The following is a 21,272-nucleotide window of genomic DNA, read 5'->3' as shown; positions in this document are numbered from 1 at the left end:
ATACAAAAATAATAAAAAAATAATGACATCAATCTTACATTTCTCTATATATAAAAAAATGTAAAATGTTTAACTAACAATAAAGTAAACCACCAAATGTATGTCCTAAATTGCAAACTAAGCGTAACATGTGTGTATGTGACCACATTTAACTAAATAGATGGGGGTAAGGCTGACAAAACACAAGAGATGATACATGGAGAAAGGTGCGGAGATGCCACTACAGAAAAAAGTGCTACATGTGGAGTCATAGGCAATGAAGAAAATGAGGCAGAACATCAAGAGACGATAACTACAACAACAAGTAAGTTTTACATCTTACATATAACCCGTCACATGTGTAGAAAAATCAAGAAAACCCGATCATACACAAACAAACTAACAGGTATGTGTCTGTGTACATGTGAATGAATATAAATAGACAAGAACAACAAAACACAAAACATGCAAGGATTGTTTGATGCGCCTACCTTTCACCTGCTCACACAAGACACCGAATTAGGTAACTCATGATTCCCAAAAAAAATGAACATGTGTTATTTCTGTACACAACAGATAATCCGACTTATCAAAACGAAAAAAAGTGCAGGTGATGACGTCGATGATACGCATAATACGGAAGCTTCCGAAACCAACTATGATACAAAAAGTGATGACAAAAATCAAGAAGGTGAGTTCTACATGTTTTTTTACTTCTTTCGGAAATTATAATAAACTTGGCATTTTTTTATTAAATACTAACGAACAAAAACTAAAATTGAGCAGGGAAGGTGTAACACCTTGAAAATTCCTGTCCAACGAATTAAAGACACGTGTCATGTGGGACAAATGTGTCAGAAACCGGGTCAAATTCAAAGATGCGTGGTAGGATTTTATGAGGGCGTCATGTTATTAAAACACCTCTGAACGACCCAAGGGCGACATGTTATTAAAACACCTCTGAGCGACCCGAATTTATAAATCCCAAGATCCTTAAATTATTTGATAAATATCTTATATATTTTACCGGTTGATTCTAAATAAATAAAAATTCCATCTTTTATATGGGGATTGGATTATTAATAGTGTTACTACAATGAATTCTGATTTTTAATCGTAAAACTAATGAGAGTTGGGAGTTGATGAAGAATTCAAGATTTCCTAGTAATATCCGTCACCTTGCAAGTCCCACAAGAATTAAATTTGAAATGGGGAACATGTAAGAACCATTCAAGCATGCAATGGCTGAGCAGAAGGTCCCACAACTGGAAAAGAGGGCTTGGGGTTCGGAATTGTTTGATTGCATGGTCAAGACTTGGAAGTTTACAAATTTTTGTCCTCTGACCACCGGTTACGGACCGCAAGACACTAGGCTTACGGTCCGTAAGGAGGGTAACTGGGCGTTTTCAGCAAAGGTCGGTTACGGACCGCAGCAATCTGAGCATACGGTTCGCAAGGGCTGCATACGGACCGCAAGAGTTTAAGCCTACGGTCCGTAAGCCTGTCGCTGGCAGCAGAAATTGGACAGCTGCCTGTTCAGCCTGTTGCACCGCCTTATTGAGGTGGTTTTCGAAACAAGGGACTCTCTAGGCAGTATTTAGCCTATTAGGGACACCTGGGGTAATCTTATAACTATCCTAGACTTCCATGTCTTGATCCTAGAGCATCTTGGTCACTATCTAAGGGAGTGAAGTGTGGTGAACTTTGATCATTCAATTGTGTCACTCACTTGGAGCATTCTCTGGAGCTCTCTGGACTTCAAGCCATCTTCCTAGTGGTCTCTAATCTCAATTAGGACTCTTGTAAGTGTCCTTAACCCTTCCTAATTCGTTTAGCCTAGTTAATTAGCCAAAAGTCAAACCGTCGTAATTAAGGTTTGACTTCGTGATTAATTAAAATGTGCTCTGTCAAATCACGAATTAAAAACACCTTTAAGTAGGTAATTTTGAGGGTGATAAACCCTTAAAAGGGTATTTCCAGATTCCCACTCTAAACATGTCAATTGTCGAGTCAAAGCTTATTATAAAAAAGTCAACAGAATGCTTATTTTCGGATTAATGCATAATTAGTAATGTAGGGTGCATGCAACCTATTTGATCATTAATATAACTTGGTAAATAATGTAAGAACATGTTCCAACATGTTCAACTCGACAATTTTTAGTTTAGGCTCGGTTTGGAACCGAAAGTCGCAAAGTTTGACTTCTGCTTTGACTTTCAGTTCTGACCAGTTTAAGCCAAGATTAGGACTGCCTTAGAGCTTCTTTTGGACCTATTTACATGTTAGTATAACTCTCTGAGATTATACAACTTGGTTCATTAGATATCCTATTCACATGCATGTTTCCGTTAATCGCTTATATGTTGACCATTATGCCCAATTGACCTTAAAACGTGACTTTTGAGAATGTAAAAGGGTAGGCACCTTAGCTACTGATTTATAAACTTGCACCCAAAATTTGAAGTCAGTTTGAGGTCTAGATTAAGAGTTATGCTCAATAGCGTAATTAAGAGCTTCTTTATTAATTAAATAGCGTAAATTACGTATAACCTATCAAAACCCAAATTTTTATACAAAACTTTTTACCCACTGTTATAAAATAATATTTTGGGATTTTTGGAGATTTTTATTTATTTTTAGGCTGAGCATAACTTAGTGTTCTATGATTAAGTCGGTTTATGCCGGTTTTGCCCTTTTTAGCCATAAAATGAGTTTTACAAAACCTTTTGACCTCAAACCAATTTCTATTGATTTGTTATGATAAATAAATTATTTTGAGCCTTCTGGAATATTAAAAAAATATCAGCTTTTTACAGAAAACCCGGAAATGGCTCCAAATCGCCTTTTTAGGTATTTTTAACACATAAGTGTGCTCTAGAACCTTATTAAGCTTAAGGGTTTGAACCTACTGATGTAATCAGTGAATTTTTATATTTTAAACAGTAGGCAAATGTTTTGAACTCAGAATTCCAGAATTGACCTTTTAGGCACATGTGAAATTACCAAAATGCCCCTACGGTGCATAGTAAGGTTAAAGATAATAAATTTCACATAAATTTGATACCCTACTGTTATAACTTAGTAAATTAAGTATATTTACTAATTTAATCAGACCTGTAACTCAGGTTATCATTTTAACCCTTTTACACCTTATAAAATGACCAAAACGCCCTTATGAGGCATAGTTTTGGTTTAAAATCATTTGGGGCATAATGGAAGGTATCATTCTGATATCACAACATATTTTAAGCATATTGACTTCAGAAACTTGTATTTGACTCTTATGGTTACTCGTTGCGCATTATACGCGTTCGGATCGGCTTATGTGACTAGTTTGGCCATTTTAGCCGAAACGGGTCAAACCATATCTTTTTGGTCTCAAATCCAGAATGTGATTATGTTACCCATATAAGACAAGTGTGCAAGCTTGTTGGGACAAAACCACATTCTAAAACGGTCTTCGCCTTACTGTGCGTTTAAAACCGTAATCTTTATATAAAACTAACCGGTCTAAGCTTAAGACCCGTTAGGATTCTAATAGGTTATTAAAACCTTAATTTCCAGATCTAGGAGCCCAGTAAAAGCTACGTGCACTCGTTATATTTGGTTTATACTTTGCTCAGGTAAATACGTTTAACTTATTTTCCCTATACGGGCTTGGGGTACGGTATATAAAATACCGCTTGGTCGGGGAATTGACCTTAACCGGTCTTGGTTATGTGCAGTCAAATTAACCCGTTTGAAAATGCTGTTTTGTTTGTTTAACGCCTTTGGGGGCTTAATGGCCATGTCCCGGATATCCTTGGCATCATTCAAAGAATGGCCACGACCTTAGCACTCGGGTGTAGGCGTACACCTGCAGTGTTGTATGACATGTATAATCGTCGGTACGAGAGAAGTCTCGCGGCGGAATTATATTAAGTGGTGTGTCTATTAATCTTTAACCCGGCATGACCCGGGCTACTGAACGCAGAACGAACATGTAATTCTTTTACAAGATTATTAAGCAAATAATTATCCCAAGTTATAAAAAGTTTTATGCCACGAGCATTTAAATCAATTTTTAAACATTTTCAAAATGAGTCAGTTAAATTGTATTTACCAGTGTAAACTGACGTATTTTCCAAAAAGACTAAGTGCAGGTACTACGCGTAATAGGCTGGTCACTCCTTAAGCATCCATAGAAGTCTCGCAAGCTTAGGATGCATGAAGTCTGTTGAAATGAAGTTTCCTTTTTATTTGATTCTGCCTGTGGATTCTATTTAGACATTTGTGATACTCGAATATTACAATAATTTAAGTTGAAATAAATCTATCTTTGCTTCCGCTGTGCATTATAATTTGTGTTGTTTGACTATGAAGATATCAATTACGTCACGTTAATCCCCCACCGGGCCCACCGGTGACACGTGGAAATTAGGGGTGTGACAGTTTGGTATCAGAGCCAACACTGAGTGAATTAAACACTAGCCTTTTGTGTTTAGTCTCAGTCCACGAATTGCACATTCTTCGAGTTCCGAGTCTAGACAAAGAACATAGGACAAACTCTGTTTTGTTTTATTTTTGGGTCTTATTATTATATGTTGTTGTTGTTATCTAAAACTTGTATGCAGGTCAACATGCCACCAAGATTTCTTCGCGGTTGAGGCAAAGGACCAGTCACGGGTCACGATCACGAAGCTGGGCCTTCGCACCGGCGTACCCCATCCATTACCATGAGCACTAGTCCACAAGAGCCGTGGAGGCTCTATGTTGAACCCGGGAGAAGGTCAGTTTCCCTCAGCTCTTCACCTTCTTACCAGCACTCCTTTGGGCCCCAATCAGAAAATGAGCCCAACGAGCAACCACCCTCTTTCATACCTTTGCAGAGATCCAACTCTCACCACTCCTTTGGTGACCCAAGCCCAGTTTTCCAAAGCCAATTCAACCCAGCTAACATTTTTCCAGAACCCGGGGGTTTTAACCCACTCGGACCGGAAGACCACTTCTCTGGGGAAAATGACATAGACGAGGATTCTGATCCAATGGAGCCTGCTACAGGAACGCCGAACCACCCCATCGAAATCTCAGATGGGTCATCTTTCCACGGATCACCGTACCGCGGTCCGGATAGTTATCAAGAGAGTTTCAAGCAGTGGGACTGGTACTTCACGCCCTCTGAGCACTCGTCCCCATATCAACAACAGCAGCAGCAGGATCCTTCTAAGGATCAACGATTTATGGCAGTCACTCCGCCACCACCACCAGTGGAACAGCAGCCGCCTCTGGAGCCACCGAGGTGGAGGAGGTCAAACGCACGGATGTCTGTGCGAGGGGGTGTCCGCATCAGCACACCCCAACCATCAAGTGGCAGCCATTATCCGCCACTTCAGGAGGAAGAGGAAGAACCACAAATGGGGGGTCCATCAAACCCCATACCAGAAGTCAACTCAGTGCCTGTGGCACCTCCGCCGGGTTTTGACAACCCAATCCCTGCTTATGCCGGTTCCGCGGCATACAACCCATTTGAAATGCCGGGCCACAACAGCTTTAACTATGCCAACGTGGACCCCTATCAGGAGGCTTGGGATTACAACGCTCGACACCCTGAAGGGCCCTATGGTGGTCCTTGGACTACTAGGTACCCTCCATATGTGTTCCAGCAGCCACCACCTCCTCAGCCGTTGTACCAACCGCCGCAGTAGCAGCTTATCCCGCCAGAGCGCCAGCAGGAGGTCCTTGAGAGAGTGGACCGTTGTGAACGGGAAATCCAAACTGAGCGCAGACACAACAGAGGTTTCTTCAAAGGACTATCAGATTTGATCAAAGGAAAGTCCAAAAGGAGGGACCATTGAAGAACTTAGTATTTTAGTTGTAACCAGTCCCTGCGTGGACTTGTTGTTTCTGTATTCAGCTCCTGCGCGAGCTTGTCTTTTTGTATTCTGCCCCTGCGTGGGCATGTCTTTCAGTTAACCCCTGCGTGGGTTTGTTTGTTGTTTGTTGGTTGTATTTCGCCCCTGCGTGGGCATGTTGTTTGTAGAAGTCCCGTTTAGGGCAAATATTGTACTGTTGAATCTTTATTAATGAAATGTTGCATTTAATTTTTCATGATAGTTGTTATAAATGAATATACGAATAAACCTAAAATAAAAAGGTAAAAATGAAAATAACATTTCCTAAATTAAAGAAGACCTACCATTAATATAAAATGGCAAAATCTAAAAAGGGACAAGACCTAGCCACATGTCATTTTAAGACAAGGCCAGGATGGTATCTCCATAATTAGATTCAGGTCCGTAATTAACGTCTCAACTTAGGATTGATCTGCGTTATAAAGAGAATCTAAGGGGTAAAACCTAGCCACGTGTCGTCGCAGACATGGCCAAAATGGTAGAACCTGTCTAGAAGATTCCAAATTCTGTTAACATCTGTAAGTATGTTAACATTCTGGGCAAATTGTGACACAGTAAAAGTCACATAGGCCATCATTGAAAATTGGGTTAATTTAAAATTCCCTGTAAGTAAATATCCATTCCTTGAGAATGAAGTGCCTACGGGTAATAATTAATGTCCTAGGGACTAAGAGACAGGCAGAGTCTGCAACTCACTGTCTAAAGGGGTAATGAACTGTGCTTCAAACCCTAATACCTCGATTATGCGAAATCCTGGTTATAAATTAAAACTTGTTTGCATAACTAGGCCTTTAGGTGCCAACATTAAAGTTATAATATAGGATTATAATACAGATCCTGAATTAATATTTATAAATTAACTTGCAATGGCTATTTAAAACCATGGTTAATAAAATACATAAAATGCTGTATTAACTGTTAAATAAAACCTTGCCTATTATTGTTTATATGTAGCAATGAAGCTACATGGCTGGGTCGGACGAGGTAAATAGTCGTCCGGTGGAAAACCACGATAACACAAAGATACAGCTAACTGGTGCGGAGTTGAAAGCACTGGTAGATGACGCGGTTACAAAGGCATTAGAAAGACAGTACAGTGAGTACAGTGGGACCCATAGTAGAACCTTGTCTACACCGCATAATAGATCCAAGACTCATTCGGAGTCTCACAGCAAGCCACCATCTGTCCAACCCAAGTCTAAAAAGGAAGAGTCTAAGAAGGATGATGATAGACATTCTTCGAATGAAAATGGTGATCATTCCAAGAAGATCGTGCTTTATGATGCCCCACGTACCAAGGGTTGCACGTATAAATACTTTGTGTCTTGTAAACCCCGGGATTTTACTGGGGAAAAGGGGGTAACCCCTGTATGACTTGGCTTGATGAGATGGAGACAGTAGTGGATATAAGTGGCTGTGCTGAAAGAGATATTGTGAAGTTTGTGTCACAATCTTTCAAGGGTGATGCCCTATCATGGTGGAAGTCGCTGATTCAAGCCACCGGAAAGATACCTCTATACAACATGTCTTGGGAACAATTTGTTGCCCTGATCAAGGAGAATTACTGTCCCCAACACGAGGTTGAAAGGATAGAATCTGATTTTCTTTCCTTAGTCATGAAGAACCTGGACTGCCAGGCGTACCTCACAACCTTCAATACCTTGTCAAGGCTAGTTCCCTATCTTGTAACACCTGAACCGAAGAGAATAGCCCGTTTCATTGGGGGTCTGGCCCTAGAAATTAAAGCAAGCGTCAAGGCCTCTCGGCCCACTACGTTTCGATCGGTAGCTGACATATCTCTGTCCCTTACACTAGACGCAGTTAGACAGAGATCCCTGAGAGCTGCAGATGCTGAGAAACGAAAACGCGGAGATGATGGTTCGCGACGCTCAGATAAGAAGCGCAAGGGCAATGACGACCAAAAGAAAGGGACGGGATCCAAGAAGGGAGATCAACAGTCGGGTGAAAAACCTAGGTGCAAAGTTTGTAAGAAGCACCATTTCGGGAAATGCAGGCAGGAGTCTAGATCCCAATCTCAGCAGAAACTATGTGGGATTTGCAAGTCCCCGGATCACAAGGCATTAGATTGCAAGAAACTTAAGGATGCCACCTGCTACAATTGTAATGAGAAGGGACATATTAGACCCAACTGCCCGAAACTTGCCAAGAAAGCAGAAGAGGGAAAGAAGACTAATGCAAGGGTTTTCCGCATGGATGTGAAGGAAGCTATTCAGGATGATAATGTCATAACAGGTACTTTTCTCATTAATGATGTCTACGCAAGGATATTGTTTGACTCTGGGGCAGATAGATCCTTTGTAGATAATAAGTTCTGTGATTTATTGAAATTACCTGTTAAAACCCTAAGTATGAAATATGAAGTGGAATTAGCTGATGGAACAATAGAAACAGTTTCGACTGTATTAGATGGATGTGTCCTATCCATTAGGAACCACTCTTTTCCTTTATCCTTGTTACCCTTTAAGCTAGCAGGCTTTGATGTAGTAATAGGAATGGATTGGTTATCGCGTAACCAAGCCCAAATAGTGTGCAATAAGAAGCAGGTAGTGATCAAGACCCCATCTGGTGAGCCACTCACTATTCAGGGAGATACTCAACATGGATTGCCAGAGCAAGTGGCCATGCTTAAGGCATCCGGATGCATGAGTAAGGGTTGTGTCATTTATATGGCACAAGTAACCATTGACGAGAAGAAGCCCAGGATCGAAGACATACCAGTCATTTCTGACTATCCCAAGGTTTTTCCGGAGGAACTACCTGGTTTGCCACCAGATAGGCAGGTGGAATTCAAGATTGACATCATCCCCGGAGCTGCACCAGTAGCCAGAGCACCATACAGATTAGCACCAACGGAGATGAAGGAATTAAGGACACAGCTAGATGATTTACTAGCTAAAGGTTTTATTAGACCTAGTTCATCTCCATGGGGAGCGCCAATTCTGTTTGTTAAAAAGAAGGATGGATCAATGCGTCTATGCATTGATTACCGTGAGCTAAACAAGGTTACTATCAAGAACAGATATCCTTTGCCTAGAATCGATGATCTATTCGACCAGCTACAGGGGGCGAGTTACTTTTCTAAGATAGATCTCAGGCCAGGCTATCATCAATTGAAAGTCAAGGAGGAGGACGTACATAAGACCACGTTTAGGACTCGTTATGGTCATTACGAGTTCCTAGTGATGCCTTTTGGGCTCACTAACGTACCTGCCGCATTCATGGATCTCATGAATCGCGTATGCAAACCTTATCTAGATAAATTTGTCATCGTCTTCATTGACGACATCCTCATCTACTCGAAGAACCAAGCTGACCATGAGAAGCATCTTCGGTGCATTCTTAAGCTGCTCCATCAAGAGAAGCTCTATGCCAAGTTTTCAAAGTGTGAATTTTGGCTTCGCGAAGTCCAGTTCCTTGGACATGTTGTGAGCGGAAGTGGAATTCAAGTGGATCCCGCAAGGATAGAAGCTATTATGAACTGGCAGGAGCCAAAGACGCCTTCAGAGATTCGTAGCTTCCTAGGTTTGGCTGGATACTATAGGCGTTTTGTTGAAAACTTATCAAGGATTGCTGCACCCTTAACGTCGTTAACACGTAAGAACATTAAGTTTAATTGGGGGCCTAAGCAGCAAGAATCTTTTGATATCTTGAAGTAGAAGTTGAGTAACGCACCAGTGCTAACTCTACCTGAAGGCATTGAAGAATTTATGGTGTATTGTGATGCATCACACACCGGAATGGGATGTGTGTTAATGCAAAAGGGCAAGGTCATAGCCTACGCCTCACGTCAATTAAAGGTGCACGAAAAGAATTACACCACACATGACTTGGAATTGGGTGCCGTTGTATTTGCACTTAAGCTTTGGAGGCATTATCTATATGGAACGAAGTGTGTGATCTACTCTGATCACAAGAGCCTTCAACACCTGTTCAATCAGAAGGATTTGAACATGAGGCAGCGACGATGGATGGAAACCTTGAACGATTATGATTGTGAAATAAGATACCATCCAGGCAAGGCCAATGTAGTCGCAGATGCCTTAAGCAGGAAGGAAAGGGTGAAGCCGATAAGGATCAATGCCAAGAGCATTGAAATTAAGAGTAGTTTGAATGAAAGGTTGTTAGCTGCAAAGAAGGAAGCCGTGTTGGAAGCTAACTATCCCGAGGAGAAATTAGGAGTAACTGAAGAACAGTTGTCCTACGACAAGGACAGAATGTTGAGGTTAAATGGACGAATATGGGTTCCTGTATATGGAGGACTTCGGGATGTTATCCTCAAGGAAGCCCACAGTTCCAAGTATTCCATTCATCCTGGAGCTGATAAGATGTACCAGGATTTAAAGGCAAATTATTGGTGGATAGGCTTGAAAAAGTCTATAGCTGCTTATGTAGCTAAATGCTTGACGTGTGCTAAAGTCAAAGCTGAACATCAGAAGCCGTCAGGTTTGCTGCAACAGCCTGAAATTCCCACTTGGAAATAGGAAATGGTAACAATGGACTTTATCACCAAATTGCCTAAGACGCCGAAGGGAAATGATACTATATGGGTCATAGTTGATATACTGACTAAGTCAGCACACTTCCTGCCCATTAAAGAAACCTTCAGCTCTGACATGCTAGCCCAACTGTACGTGGATAAGATTGTGGCCTTGCATGGCGTACCAGTATCTATTATCTCAGATCGGGATACTAGAAACACATCACATTTCTGGAAGAGTTTCCAACAGTCTCTGGGCACTCAATTGAATTTCAGTACGGCTTACCATCCTCAGACGGATGGGCAGAGTGAGCGTACCATTCAAACGTTGGAAGACATGCTGCGTGCATGTGTAATTGATCTAGGAGGTAGTTGGGACAGGCATTTACCGTTGTTCGAGTTCTCCTACAATAATAGCTACCATACTAGCATTAAGGCTGCGCCTTTTGAGGCACTATATGGTAGAAAGTGCAGAACGCCCATTTGCTGGGCAGAAGTGGGAGATACGCAATTATCAGGTCCTGATGCGCACATTGAGGGAGGAAGTGAAGGTCTGCTCTGATGTAGTTGATGCTTGGGTAGATGTGATGAATTATGAAGAACTTGATAGAACCGACGGCTGCCCGACGCGGGTTTATTTTAGCACAACTGTGATAGTAAGTATTCATACTATATTACTTGATCTTTGTCTGTGATTTTGGATTTATTAAGTCTTTTGGAACGTTGTAAGTATGTCTATCTAAATGCATCTTTTGAATTATTGTAATTCGGGGCTTGCACCACCTTATTGACACATCTTATTTGAAAAAAAAAACAGGACAGCTGGTTATTGACGGATTCTACTTGTGATGATGATGAACGTATGAAAACGTTCGGCGAAAGGATGGTCGTAGGCGGCGCATATGATTTCATTGGGATGAAAATGGGTTTCTTTCCAATCCTGGAGAATGATGAATATTACATGATTGTTTTCGATCTGGAAAACGGTGAAATAACCGTTATAGACCACAAGCCTGATCGCACACCCTTAGCTGGCATTAGGGATCATCAAGACTACTACAAAAAAGATACACCATACAAAGTGGTTAGTCATTTTCTTTTCTCATAAAACATTACGATGAAAAACAGCAACTCATACAAAAACTGATTAGTTTATCGTTTTTTTACAGAAGCATATGCTGGAGGCTTATTTGGAGCATTCTGAACATCCGTCAAAGGATAAAATTGCGCCAGCCAAGATTAAGAGGTGTGATATCCATTGGGCGACAACTGCACATCCAATGGATAGTGCAGTATTCCTTATGCAGAATTTTAACGGCATTAGTAAACACTTTGAATGTGGTTTTAGTAGCAACTGGAAGCAAAAGCAAAAACAGATTCTTACCCTCCGAAAAAAATTCGCTACACGCATACTACTCTCTGATGTGAATGTAATGAAGGGAAAGGTTCGCGATGCTGCATTATCAGTGTAAGTTGCTGCTCCGTATGGTAATGTTATGTTTTTTGTGGATGGGCCTATTGTGGACAACTTAAACAATTTAAACTCGTACTTTGTCAGTTGCCTATATGTATCTAACTATTAATGTCTGTCGTTGATCTGGACAACTTAAACAATTTATGTGTACGTTTAGTGTTACATTTTGGTGAACCATAAGTAAACTACTGGAAAGTTTGACTAAGATAAATATTTTCTTTTGACAAGCATACAATAAGATGATGTAAAAAAAGGTGTTACAAAGCAATATTTCCGTTTGATAACTTTTTTAATCAATATGTGTGTTCTTTGCTATAATAATTAGCGCTAGTCAAGCGGCCATAACTATCATTACAAATTACTTTGTTACAAAAAAAAAAACCTTTCTTTGTACAAAAAACAGTACCAAAAAAAATGTAACAGCATATATTAAATTGAGGGGCGAGTTACCTGCTATGCAAAGCTAACTACTCGTTATAATATATTTTCATAAAGAAAAATATCTACAGTCTTACAAAAAAAAATGCTGCCAGCTTTGAATTGTCAAATCTGCAAAAAAAGTACACGCGTGTACCCACACCATATCCAAGAAATATATGATAGTACCCATTATTATAATAATATATATAAAGTACAATCTCATATAAATGTCACATTATGGGGAATCTAAGATGGACAAAAAGGAAGGATAGTTCTCAATTGTACTTATGGCCCCCTTGTACTTATATCTTATCTCAATTGTAATACTCTTATAGTAGTTTTATAAAGAAAAAGTGAAGTCTTACAAATTAGTTGTGCCAACTTGGAAGTGTCTAATCTGCATAAGAAGTACATACATATCGAACACTATATCCAAGAAATATATAAAAGTACAGTCTCATAAAATGCCCCATTATGGGGAATCTAAATTGGACAAAAAGAAAGCTTATCACTCATTAATGTTTACACCAAGGAAAAGACATAAATAATAAAAAAGAAAATATGTGTACTTCTATCTCTATCTTATGTCCATTTAAAAAAAGAAAAAATGACTACTTCTATCTCTAGCGATATGCATTGTTAATGTATCTCTGTCATGATTTGATAACTATAGTATACGCATTTAATAAATCCCAATTGACTCTTTGCGGTGTAATAATAAAAATATAAAATATATATACACCTATTACATTTGGGTAAACAAATACGAGGGAAAAATCAAAAGTTCAAAACTTTAAAGAAACTTGTAACTCGTTAAATCAAATGTAAATCTACTAATTGCTTTCAAACAAAAAGAAAAAAGTAAAAAAAAATAATTAACTTCTATGTTGGTCAGTGTAGTACATTTAATGTTGATGTAAACTGATGTAAACAATCTAATTAATTTATCCACCTAACATCATTTGATTATCTATAAATTAAGGTGAAATGTAAAACATTAGTTTCATCACTTGTTCACCATAAAGAACTAAAAAAACAACCTTATTATGTCTAGTCCATCATCACCAGCTAACTCAAAATGGGTTACCAAATGATTGCGGAGAACTCTTTCATTCGAACTCCAAACTCCAAAATCGGATTGCAACCCAGAGTGTTCTCAAATCACAAACACCCGTTCTATTCCGTCAATGCCGCAAACAGTTGAAGAAAATCTGGATATGGATGCTAAGCTTATAAGTGATCTCCTTACTAACACTAAACCTGAAGTAACAACATATGATGAGATGTCGCTAGATGAGGCACTTTTTGATGTTGACTCGGGATCATTTTACTTCACCACACAAGTTACCCCTATCAAAAACTCTTCATCTGTGGTGCTCGCAGACCAAGCAAAACCAGTCAACGCCACCCAGGAGACCTCCCCGGCAGTTGATCCAAAGACTATCGATGATCCTGAAGATGATCCTATAGATGATGATTACTCTTGTTACTCTCCAAACACCCTTATCTCGTGGGCCAACCACAACCCGTGGGAGAGTGAGCTTAGCCCAAAACCACTTAGCGCTGAAATTGAGTATGGTACTCCAAGATCGTTTCTTGACTAAATAGTGGTGTTTATGTGAACTTGCTAGTATGTGTGTGAAAAAGAAAGTACCCCCATTTTCCCTCTAATATATAGGGGCTACTTTCCTTATCCTATGTTATCCAATGTACTTTACCATATCTAGTGTTTAAGTTATTATGTACTCAACTAGGGCTACTGAACTATTCTGTTAAATCTATGTTTTCAATCTATGTTATTAAAAAAATCGTGTCATTATTATATGATTTCAACAAATACTGACTTCTAAACATAGAAAAAAACTTACATAAGTTACACCCTTTAGGGAAAAAATAATAAATGAAAAAGAGTAACATGATCAAATCTAAAAAAGAGATTCAAGCAACCGTCAACAAAAGCACATAATAAAAAACACACATACAGCAAAAATGTACAAAAACCTTAGAGAAAAAAAAATGTAACACGGTACGTAAGCACGTGCACACATACAACAAAAAATGTACAAAAATCTCAGAGAAAAAAAAATGTAACACGGTACGTAAGCACATGATCACACATGTACATCAAAAATGTACAAAAAACTCAGAGAAAAACAAAATGTAACATGGTCAAAACAACCAAATTATTTCTTTCAACAAAGGAAAAATCTACAAAAATCTAAGAGAAAAAAAATGTAACATGGTAAACCCAAAACCAACAAATCCATCACGTAGAAGATTCTCGTGTTCAACCAAACATCAATAAGTACATACTACCCAGGATAATCCAAGTAAGTACCACATATTTCTTAGTCTCAACAAACAATGGCAAAACCCTCAACAAACAATGCTAACAAGTAAGCTGCCAATCACTAACGCTAATATCAGTAACCATATAACCCTCTTCTTCTTCCGGATTTCTTGCTCACGGGCAAAGAGTTCAGCTTGTAGGTTATTGATGTTCCTCAAAAGACCTGGTATGATCCTAGTTGACCTTAGGCACATCGGTGGGTCGACCCAACCAATGAAAGGGCAGTTGCTAGGCTACATTAAAAATAATGGGCATAAACCCCGATTAGAACATACATTTACTTATTAAAACAAGGTTCGAATTTTTTACCTTAAACGGACATGAATAGAACCTTCTTCCTGGGTTGTCATCTGTCCATGATGTCCGGATGGTAGCAATCCTCCCACATGAACACCTTTTCATGTTTTTTTGAGGGGTAGATGAGGCTCAGATAGATGAATTGTAAAGAAAATAGAGAGATAAGAAAATGATATATTTGAATATAGTTAGAGTAGTTGTATATGGAGATAGTTGGAAACCTATAGTTGGAATGATGATCTATGACATCCATCTAGAACAAAAGATATGTACTAAGGATTTGTGAGCCCCACTATAAACATATTCTTTTGTCATTACCCACATCCATACACTTCTTTCTTTTTCTACTTTTTATTATTTTTTTCTTTTCTTAGCATGTGGCCTATCCATAGAAAGAGTTTACGACCACATTTGTACTTGTATAAACAACAGAAAAAAAATTCATCCCAATAAAGAAGTAACAACACACAAACTAGAGAGTTTTTTTTTTTTTTTTCATTATATATTACACCACAAAAAATTACAAAATCATTAGACACATAAATTACTCCTTAGTTAATGTTCATAACCTGATACTTCACCTAATTTCTAATTAACCTAAAAACATACATCTTCAAAAACAAACATAATTAGAAAAACACAACAACACCACCTTATTTCTACTTGAGCTCCTTCATGTGAACCACTTTTTGCACTTGCATGGGTTTGGTGGCACGGGGGAAACTGATATGTTTATTGGGAAATATGAATCCCACTCAATTTCACTCATCCACGAGACATCATCAACCCAATCGCTGTTTTTGGAATCATCAACATGTCTCTTTGTTGGGTATATTGTAGGCTCATCATTAGGCATCACATCAACGGTAGTGTGTGTATCAAAGCCAAAGGGTTCACCCTTGGGCACTACATTTGGCTCCAACTTAACTATAGGCTTAACACTACGCATGTTTTTCGGTATTGCTCGAGCCACAGGCTTCACATCGGGTTCCACCTTTGGGGTCGAACAAAAGCTACTCCTTTTTCCGCGGGGGTGCCCATCAATGGTAAAAATCTCCCTAAGCGTGTGTGTGGACATAGGCGCTAAAGGGGTTGCATGCATATCACCAACACTAACTAGAGTCGATGCATACTTTCGAAGTCTCTTCCCGACATTAATGAACTCATTTTTTCCAAGATTGAGATCGATCACCTCAGCATCCGGGACTTTGTATCCCGTGGATGGCCTCTTGTGCATTGTTATGCTTTGGGTGTGATTAGTAGTTAACAATGGTTTGTGGATGTACATATTATGTATGCTGAAACTATTTATAATGAAAAAGTAAACTTTTGGGAGTCCGGTGGTGATTAGATATGAAAATAAATGACAAATTAAATGCATCACCAGATAAAAAGGAGAAAGTAACAAAAAGATACATCTTGTTGGGGCAGCCCATCTTGTTGTATGCATTTTATATAAAATTTGTATCTACAACTTGACCATATAAAAAATGTTACTTTATGTATAATATATAAAATTTGTTACAATAACAAGTAATATTCATCCAGCCTTCATCTAGATATATTATCTCTTTAAGAAAAAAAACGGCTTATGTTTTATAAAATAAAAAACACAAAAACAAAAAAAAACTACAAAATACTATATGTGTTTAAATTTTTTTATTTGATTACTATTTTTTGTAACAAAATGGGTCATTTTCTGACTAATTATATATATAACTTGGAATAAAAACAAAACCAGAAAATCCATAAGATAGAAAATTCTCAGATTCAACACAGCAAAAATCTACAAAAATCTCAGGGAAAAAAAATGTAACATGGTGAAAAAAAAAAACAAAAAAAAACCATAACATACAAAATTCTCAACTTCAACCAAAAATGTCGACAAAAAATGGCAAAAAACTGAACAAACAACGTTTAGTTTTCACGCAAACATTGTGCATATCATTTCATAATGCAAACTGATCAATTAAACCATAGTCATTAAACTGAAAACCGTCCTACATACCAAACCCATATACATCCTAACATGCAAACATATGCATGTGCATCCATTTTCAGATAATCTACACATGCAAACATGTGCATCTACAAAAAGGCAACCCAAAAAATACAAAAGGGATGATCAAAGTTTAGTTCTGCTCCACTAAAATGGAGACCAAAAAGCTGGCGTCATACAAGTTTTCAAAACACGCACAGCACACACATCAAAATAAATACCAAATCAAGTGGACTCCAGACTCGCAGAGCTTGAGTCCTCATCCTCGTTACCCGATTTATTCTTCTTCTTTTTCTTGCAATTTCTTGAATCATGCCCAGTCACGTACTTCATACATGTTCGGCAAAGCCTTGGTGTTTTGGGAGGTTTGACAGCAGAGTTGCTCGTGCCATCCTGCGATGCTCTAGACAATCGTTGACGTTTGCCGCATCCTTTGTTCCTGATCTCGTCTGGATTGTTGAGAGTTACGTCCCCATCTAAAGAAACACCAAGCAATTCTTCAACAGCAGCATAGTTATCATTCTTGGCTTCGTCATCAACTGGTCCTCCATTTAGTAACTTGGATTTCAGTTCCTTTATCTGCTCAGCGAAAGTAGAAAGTCCTCCAACATCACTTCTTAATGCGTCTACGCATTCGGTTACAATCTCAAGAATCTGACTTCTCGCAGCAGCTTGTGGACGGGTGTCAACGCCGTATCGACGCTCAATAGAAAATATACTTTTGGGAAGCACGTCCCTAGTCCAACGCTTAACAAAAAACTGGGCAGGGATTTTTTCAATATTGTTTACCCGGTAAACACAAAAGATGTGCCTACACAGATATCCAATACGGATGAAGTTGTTGCATGAACAAGAGACCGACTGATTTCTCAACTCAAGTTTAACCTACAAAAACACCAAAACACATTATTAGGCTTCTGTGAAAAAAAGAATAATGAAAGCTTAAACAAAAGATGTCATTATAAAGATACAGCACAGTTACCGTGAATGTATTGGTTGCACTGCTTCGCTTGTCCAACTGATTCACATAGTAAACACGAACATCATCACAATCCTCCGTGTTTAGAATGTAACAAAACAACTTCCCCTTGTATATCTATTTTCTTACCTCTGTGAAAATTGCATGTGTGTACAGCTCAAAAGCGTGCTTCTCGATAGCTAAATCAGTACTGTCCATGAATACACTAGATGAGGTTTTAAACTCTGCAACACGTTGCCTGTAACGCTGATTGTCTATCCTAGTTTCATAACATAGCATGAACTGAACTAGTGTGTTAGCACTAGTAGAGTTGACCTTGAAGCTTGAGTTAGAGCTTTCACATCTTGATGTGGTCTTCATCAGACAACACATTGGGATATCACGGAAGTAGGCAGGTACCCATTGGTCCCTAATTGAGTACATATCATTCAAAAGTTGCCAACGCGTCTCAAATGTAGATGGTTTCATGTGAATACTCCACACCAAACGATGCATCAATGCCCTTAACTCAGAGTTTTGTAATAGGTCTCCATGAATCTATAAATAACAGGACCCCAAGCTGTTAAAAGAAGTAACAAAATAAAAACTTCTCAAACAAGATTGATAAATTAATAAAACCTTGGTTGGAAGTTTTTTCATAATATGCCACATGCAAAGGCGGTGCCGAGCGTCTGTGAAAACCTCTGAAATGGCAGCTTTCATTGAAGGGTCCTGGTCCGTCAGAACTAACTTTGGTTGCTTCTTGTGTGCCTTCAGAAATGATTCAAGTAACCACTTGTAAGACTCGGTGGTTTCATTGAATAGCAAGCCAGCACCAAATGTCACACATTGTTTATGATTATCAACACCAGTGAAAGGAACAAAAATCATGTTGTACCTGCATGACAAAGAAGAAAAACAAAAGGTAATAATATGTTAAAGAGGAAAAAAAGTGCCAGTTTGCAAAACCTTACTTGTTAGTGTGATAAGTCGTATCAAAAGCTAACACATCACCAAACACCTCATAGTTTATCTTGGAAATTTCATCTGCCCAAAAAATCGACCTCAATTGCCCTTTCTCAACCACAAACTCATAGTAAAAGTCTGGTAAGCTCTCCGATCTTTCTTTCAAACGATCTATAACAAGTTGCGCATCACGGTCACCAATATAAAGCCTAACCGACTGGCTCCAGTTCTTAAAATCAGTTGGCGTCCCACGTACGTTGTGATATCCACCCATCAGGGACACTAAAACTCTGTGAGAAACAATTGGACCAATTCTGTTCAAACTCATGTTATGGATAAACTGTTTGGATGTAAAGGGTAGTTTCCTTGAAATCCTACTTAGGTCACGATTAAAACGCTCAACAAAGGGATGATTATGGTGCTCATGGAACCCTACCACTGTGCACATAGAGCTGCCCTCAGAAAACTTAACCAGTATACTAGCCTTGCAATCTGTCACTGTGAAATTACTTTGCCTAATAGTCAAGGTTGACTGCTCCAAGGTATCAGTTTTACGCCTAATTTGTGGTTTTGAATATTTAGTACACCTTAGGTACTGGTGAGTGACAAAACCCTTCCATCTCTTGGTTTGCCCCTTACGAATAGAAAACCCAGAATACACAGCATAGTCCTTGTACATACTGAACACGTCGTTCCACGTTTCATATACAGAACCAACAACAGGCTTTAAAACAATAGGAACATTAGGACACCACATTCTAGTGCCATTGGGTGTGTGGTGAACATAAAACTCCTTGTTCGCATGAATACCTACAAAAAAGGTCACGAGTCTTAGAAAACATTGTATTGTTTAATAAATTTTAACACGTATAGGTTGAAAACTTTTTTTTACATGTAACATTGTATTCTCAAAAACAAGTTTAACACGTTTCACTAAAAATGCAAAAAAAAAAAAAACATGGTAGTGCATTTTTTTATGTCACCAAAAAGTGTAGATACTGGTGGAATTTCATACAAGTCCAACCACACATGTTTTTACCTCCTGCAAAATATATAAGCTTGTTTCATAAAAACTTAATACAAGTGGAGCCACACATTTTTTACCTTCTACAAAATATAAAAGCTTGTTTCATAAAAAACAAAATACAAGTCCAACCACACATGTTTTTACCTCCTACAAAATATATAAGCTTGTTTCATAAAAACTTAATACAAGTGTAACCATACATGTTTTTACCTTCTACAAAATATAAAAGCTTGTTTCATAAAAACTTAATACAAGTGTAGCCACACATTTTTCACCTTCTACAAAATATCAAAGCTTGTTTCATATAAAATAAAAATACAAGTCTAACCACACATTTCCTCCTCTACCAACAAAAGAAATAAAATAAATAATAATAATAACAAACTACGAAGCATAAAACTAAGGGTATGTTACAATAACCCTATAGAAATAAAAAACATGGTTTCACATAAACAAAAGTGACCTGTTGATAGCAACTGTGTAAAAGTACAATTCTGAACACCATCTTCATCATCATTTGTGGCATTTTGATTCAGAACTACACATACAAAATAAAAAACAAAGAAAATGATTCAAGAACAATCCAATGAAAAACTAAACAAGAAATCCTAAATTTACAAAAGTACTCGTATGCATTTAAAGCTGTGCATTTAATAAAACAGAAAAAAAAATCATCTGGAAACTCTGAAGAAATAGGTTCAGGGTCTTCAACAACCCTATTCTCAAACAATGCATCTTCATCTTCATTAAATGCAAAAACAGGTGAAAGATTATGAGGAACAACATTTAAGGGTGAACCAGGATGATCAATGAGTGTCTCCGTACCACCGGCAACGGTCCGACGGTGTTGGCTGTTCGAATCAGCCATGTTAAATGCAAATAACCTTCAATGGTGAGTATGGTTTCTTTCTCTCACTGCACTCTCTCTCTGGTTCGAAATAAATGAGATGTGAGACTATTATATCCATGAATATGTAAGAAGAACAAAAAGAGAAGATATGTTTGAAAGGGCTTGAAAGTACAAAATGTAATTAATGAAACCCATGACAAGAACAAGCAATGTTTGAAAGGGCTTGAAAGGTCTGCGTGTACAGACTTACACATCAAAAGGGGTCACACAAATCTCAAAATGTAAAGAGGGAAAAAGACGGTTATGCCCTTGCCTACTCTTAATCTAAGTTCATACGTGGATCAATCCTAGCCACATGTGTGAGTTTTCAGGGTTTAGTCAACTGGAGTGAGTTTTCTCCTTATAATTAACATATATATATATAGGGGAAAGATAAATCGAAAACCCATGTGAGTTGAGAAAACCCAAATAAACCCTATGTAACATTTTTATTTTTTTCTAAAAAAAATAGGGAATGTAATATAAATGTACACGGACCTATTTATGGAAAAAAATGTAAAAAA

The 21,272-nt window shown here is 38.3% G+C and overlaps 1 protein-coding gene across 1 annotated transcript; it reads right to left on the bottom strand.

Moving 5' to 3' along the window:
• Positions 1-17,133: 17,133 nt before the first annotated feature.
• On the bottom strand, positions 17,134-20,727 carry LOC110880812 (protein FAR1-RELATED SEQUENCE 5-like). The gene is made up of 6 exons (XM_035974156.1): positions 20,478-20,727; positions 20,323-20,397; positions 18,841-19,642; positions 18,506-18,764; positions 18,017-18,424; positions 17,134-17,793 (listed from the first exon to the last, which is right to left on the bottom strand). Exons 1-6 carry the CDS (start codon positions 20,725-20,727, stop codon positions 17,134-17,136), a joined length of 2,454 nt encoding a protein of 817 aa, XP_035830049.1.
• Between the last annotated feature and the right edge of the window lie 545 nt (positions 20,728-21,272).

This window comes from Helianthus annuus, chromosome 6 (assembly GCF_002127325.2).
Source record: "Helianthus annuus cultivar XRQ/B chromosome 6, HanXRQr2.0-SUNRISE, whole genome shotgun sequence".
Classification (NCBI taxonomy): Eukaryota; Viridiplantae; Streptophyta; class Magnoliopsida; order Asterales; family Asteraceae; genus Helianthus; species Helianthus annuus.
Note: the sequence above shows the minus strand (reverse complement) of the source record. Positions and strands in the feature narration are given on the sequence as shown.

What these genes read in the sequence shown, in the direction of transcription:
- LOC110880812 (XM_035974156.1), bottom strand. Translation starts at nt 20,727, where the DNA reads ATGGCTGATTCGAACAGCCAACACCGTCGGACCGTTGCCGGTGGTACG. An exon ending in AAATGCATACGAGTACTTTT is followed by an intron (nt 20,398 to 20,477) that starts GTAAATTTAGGA and finishes TTGTATGTGTAG; the next exon opens with TTCTGAATCAAAATGCCACA. An exon ending in TACACAGTTGCTATCAACAG is followed by an intron (nt 19,643 to 20,322) that starts GTCACTTTTGTT and finishes CCTTTTTTGTAG; the next exon opens with GTATTCATGCGAACAAGGAG.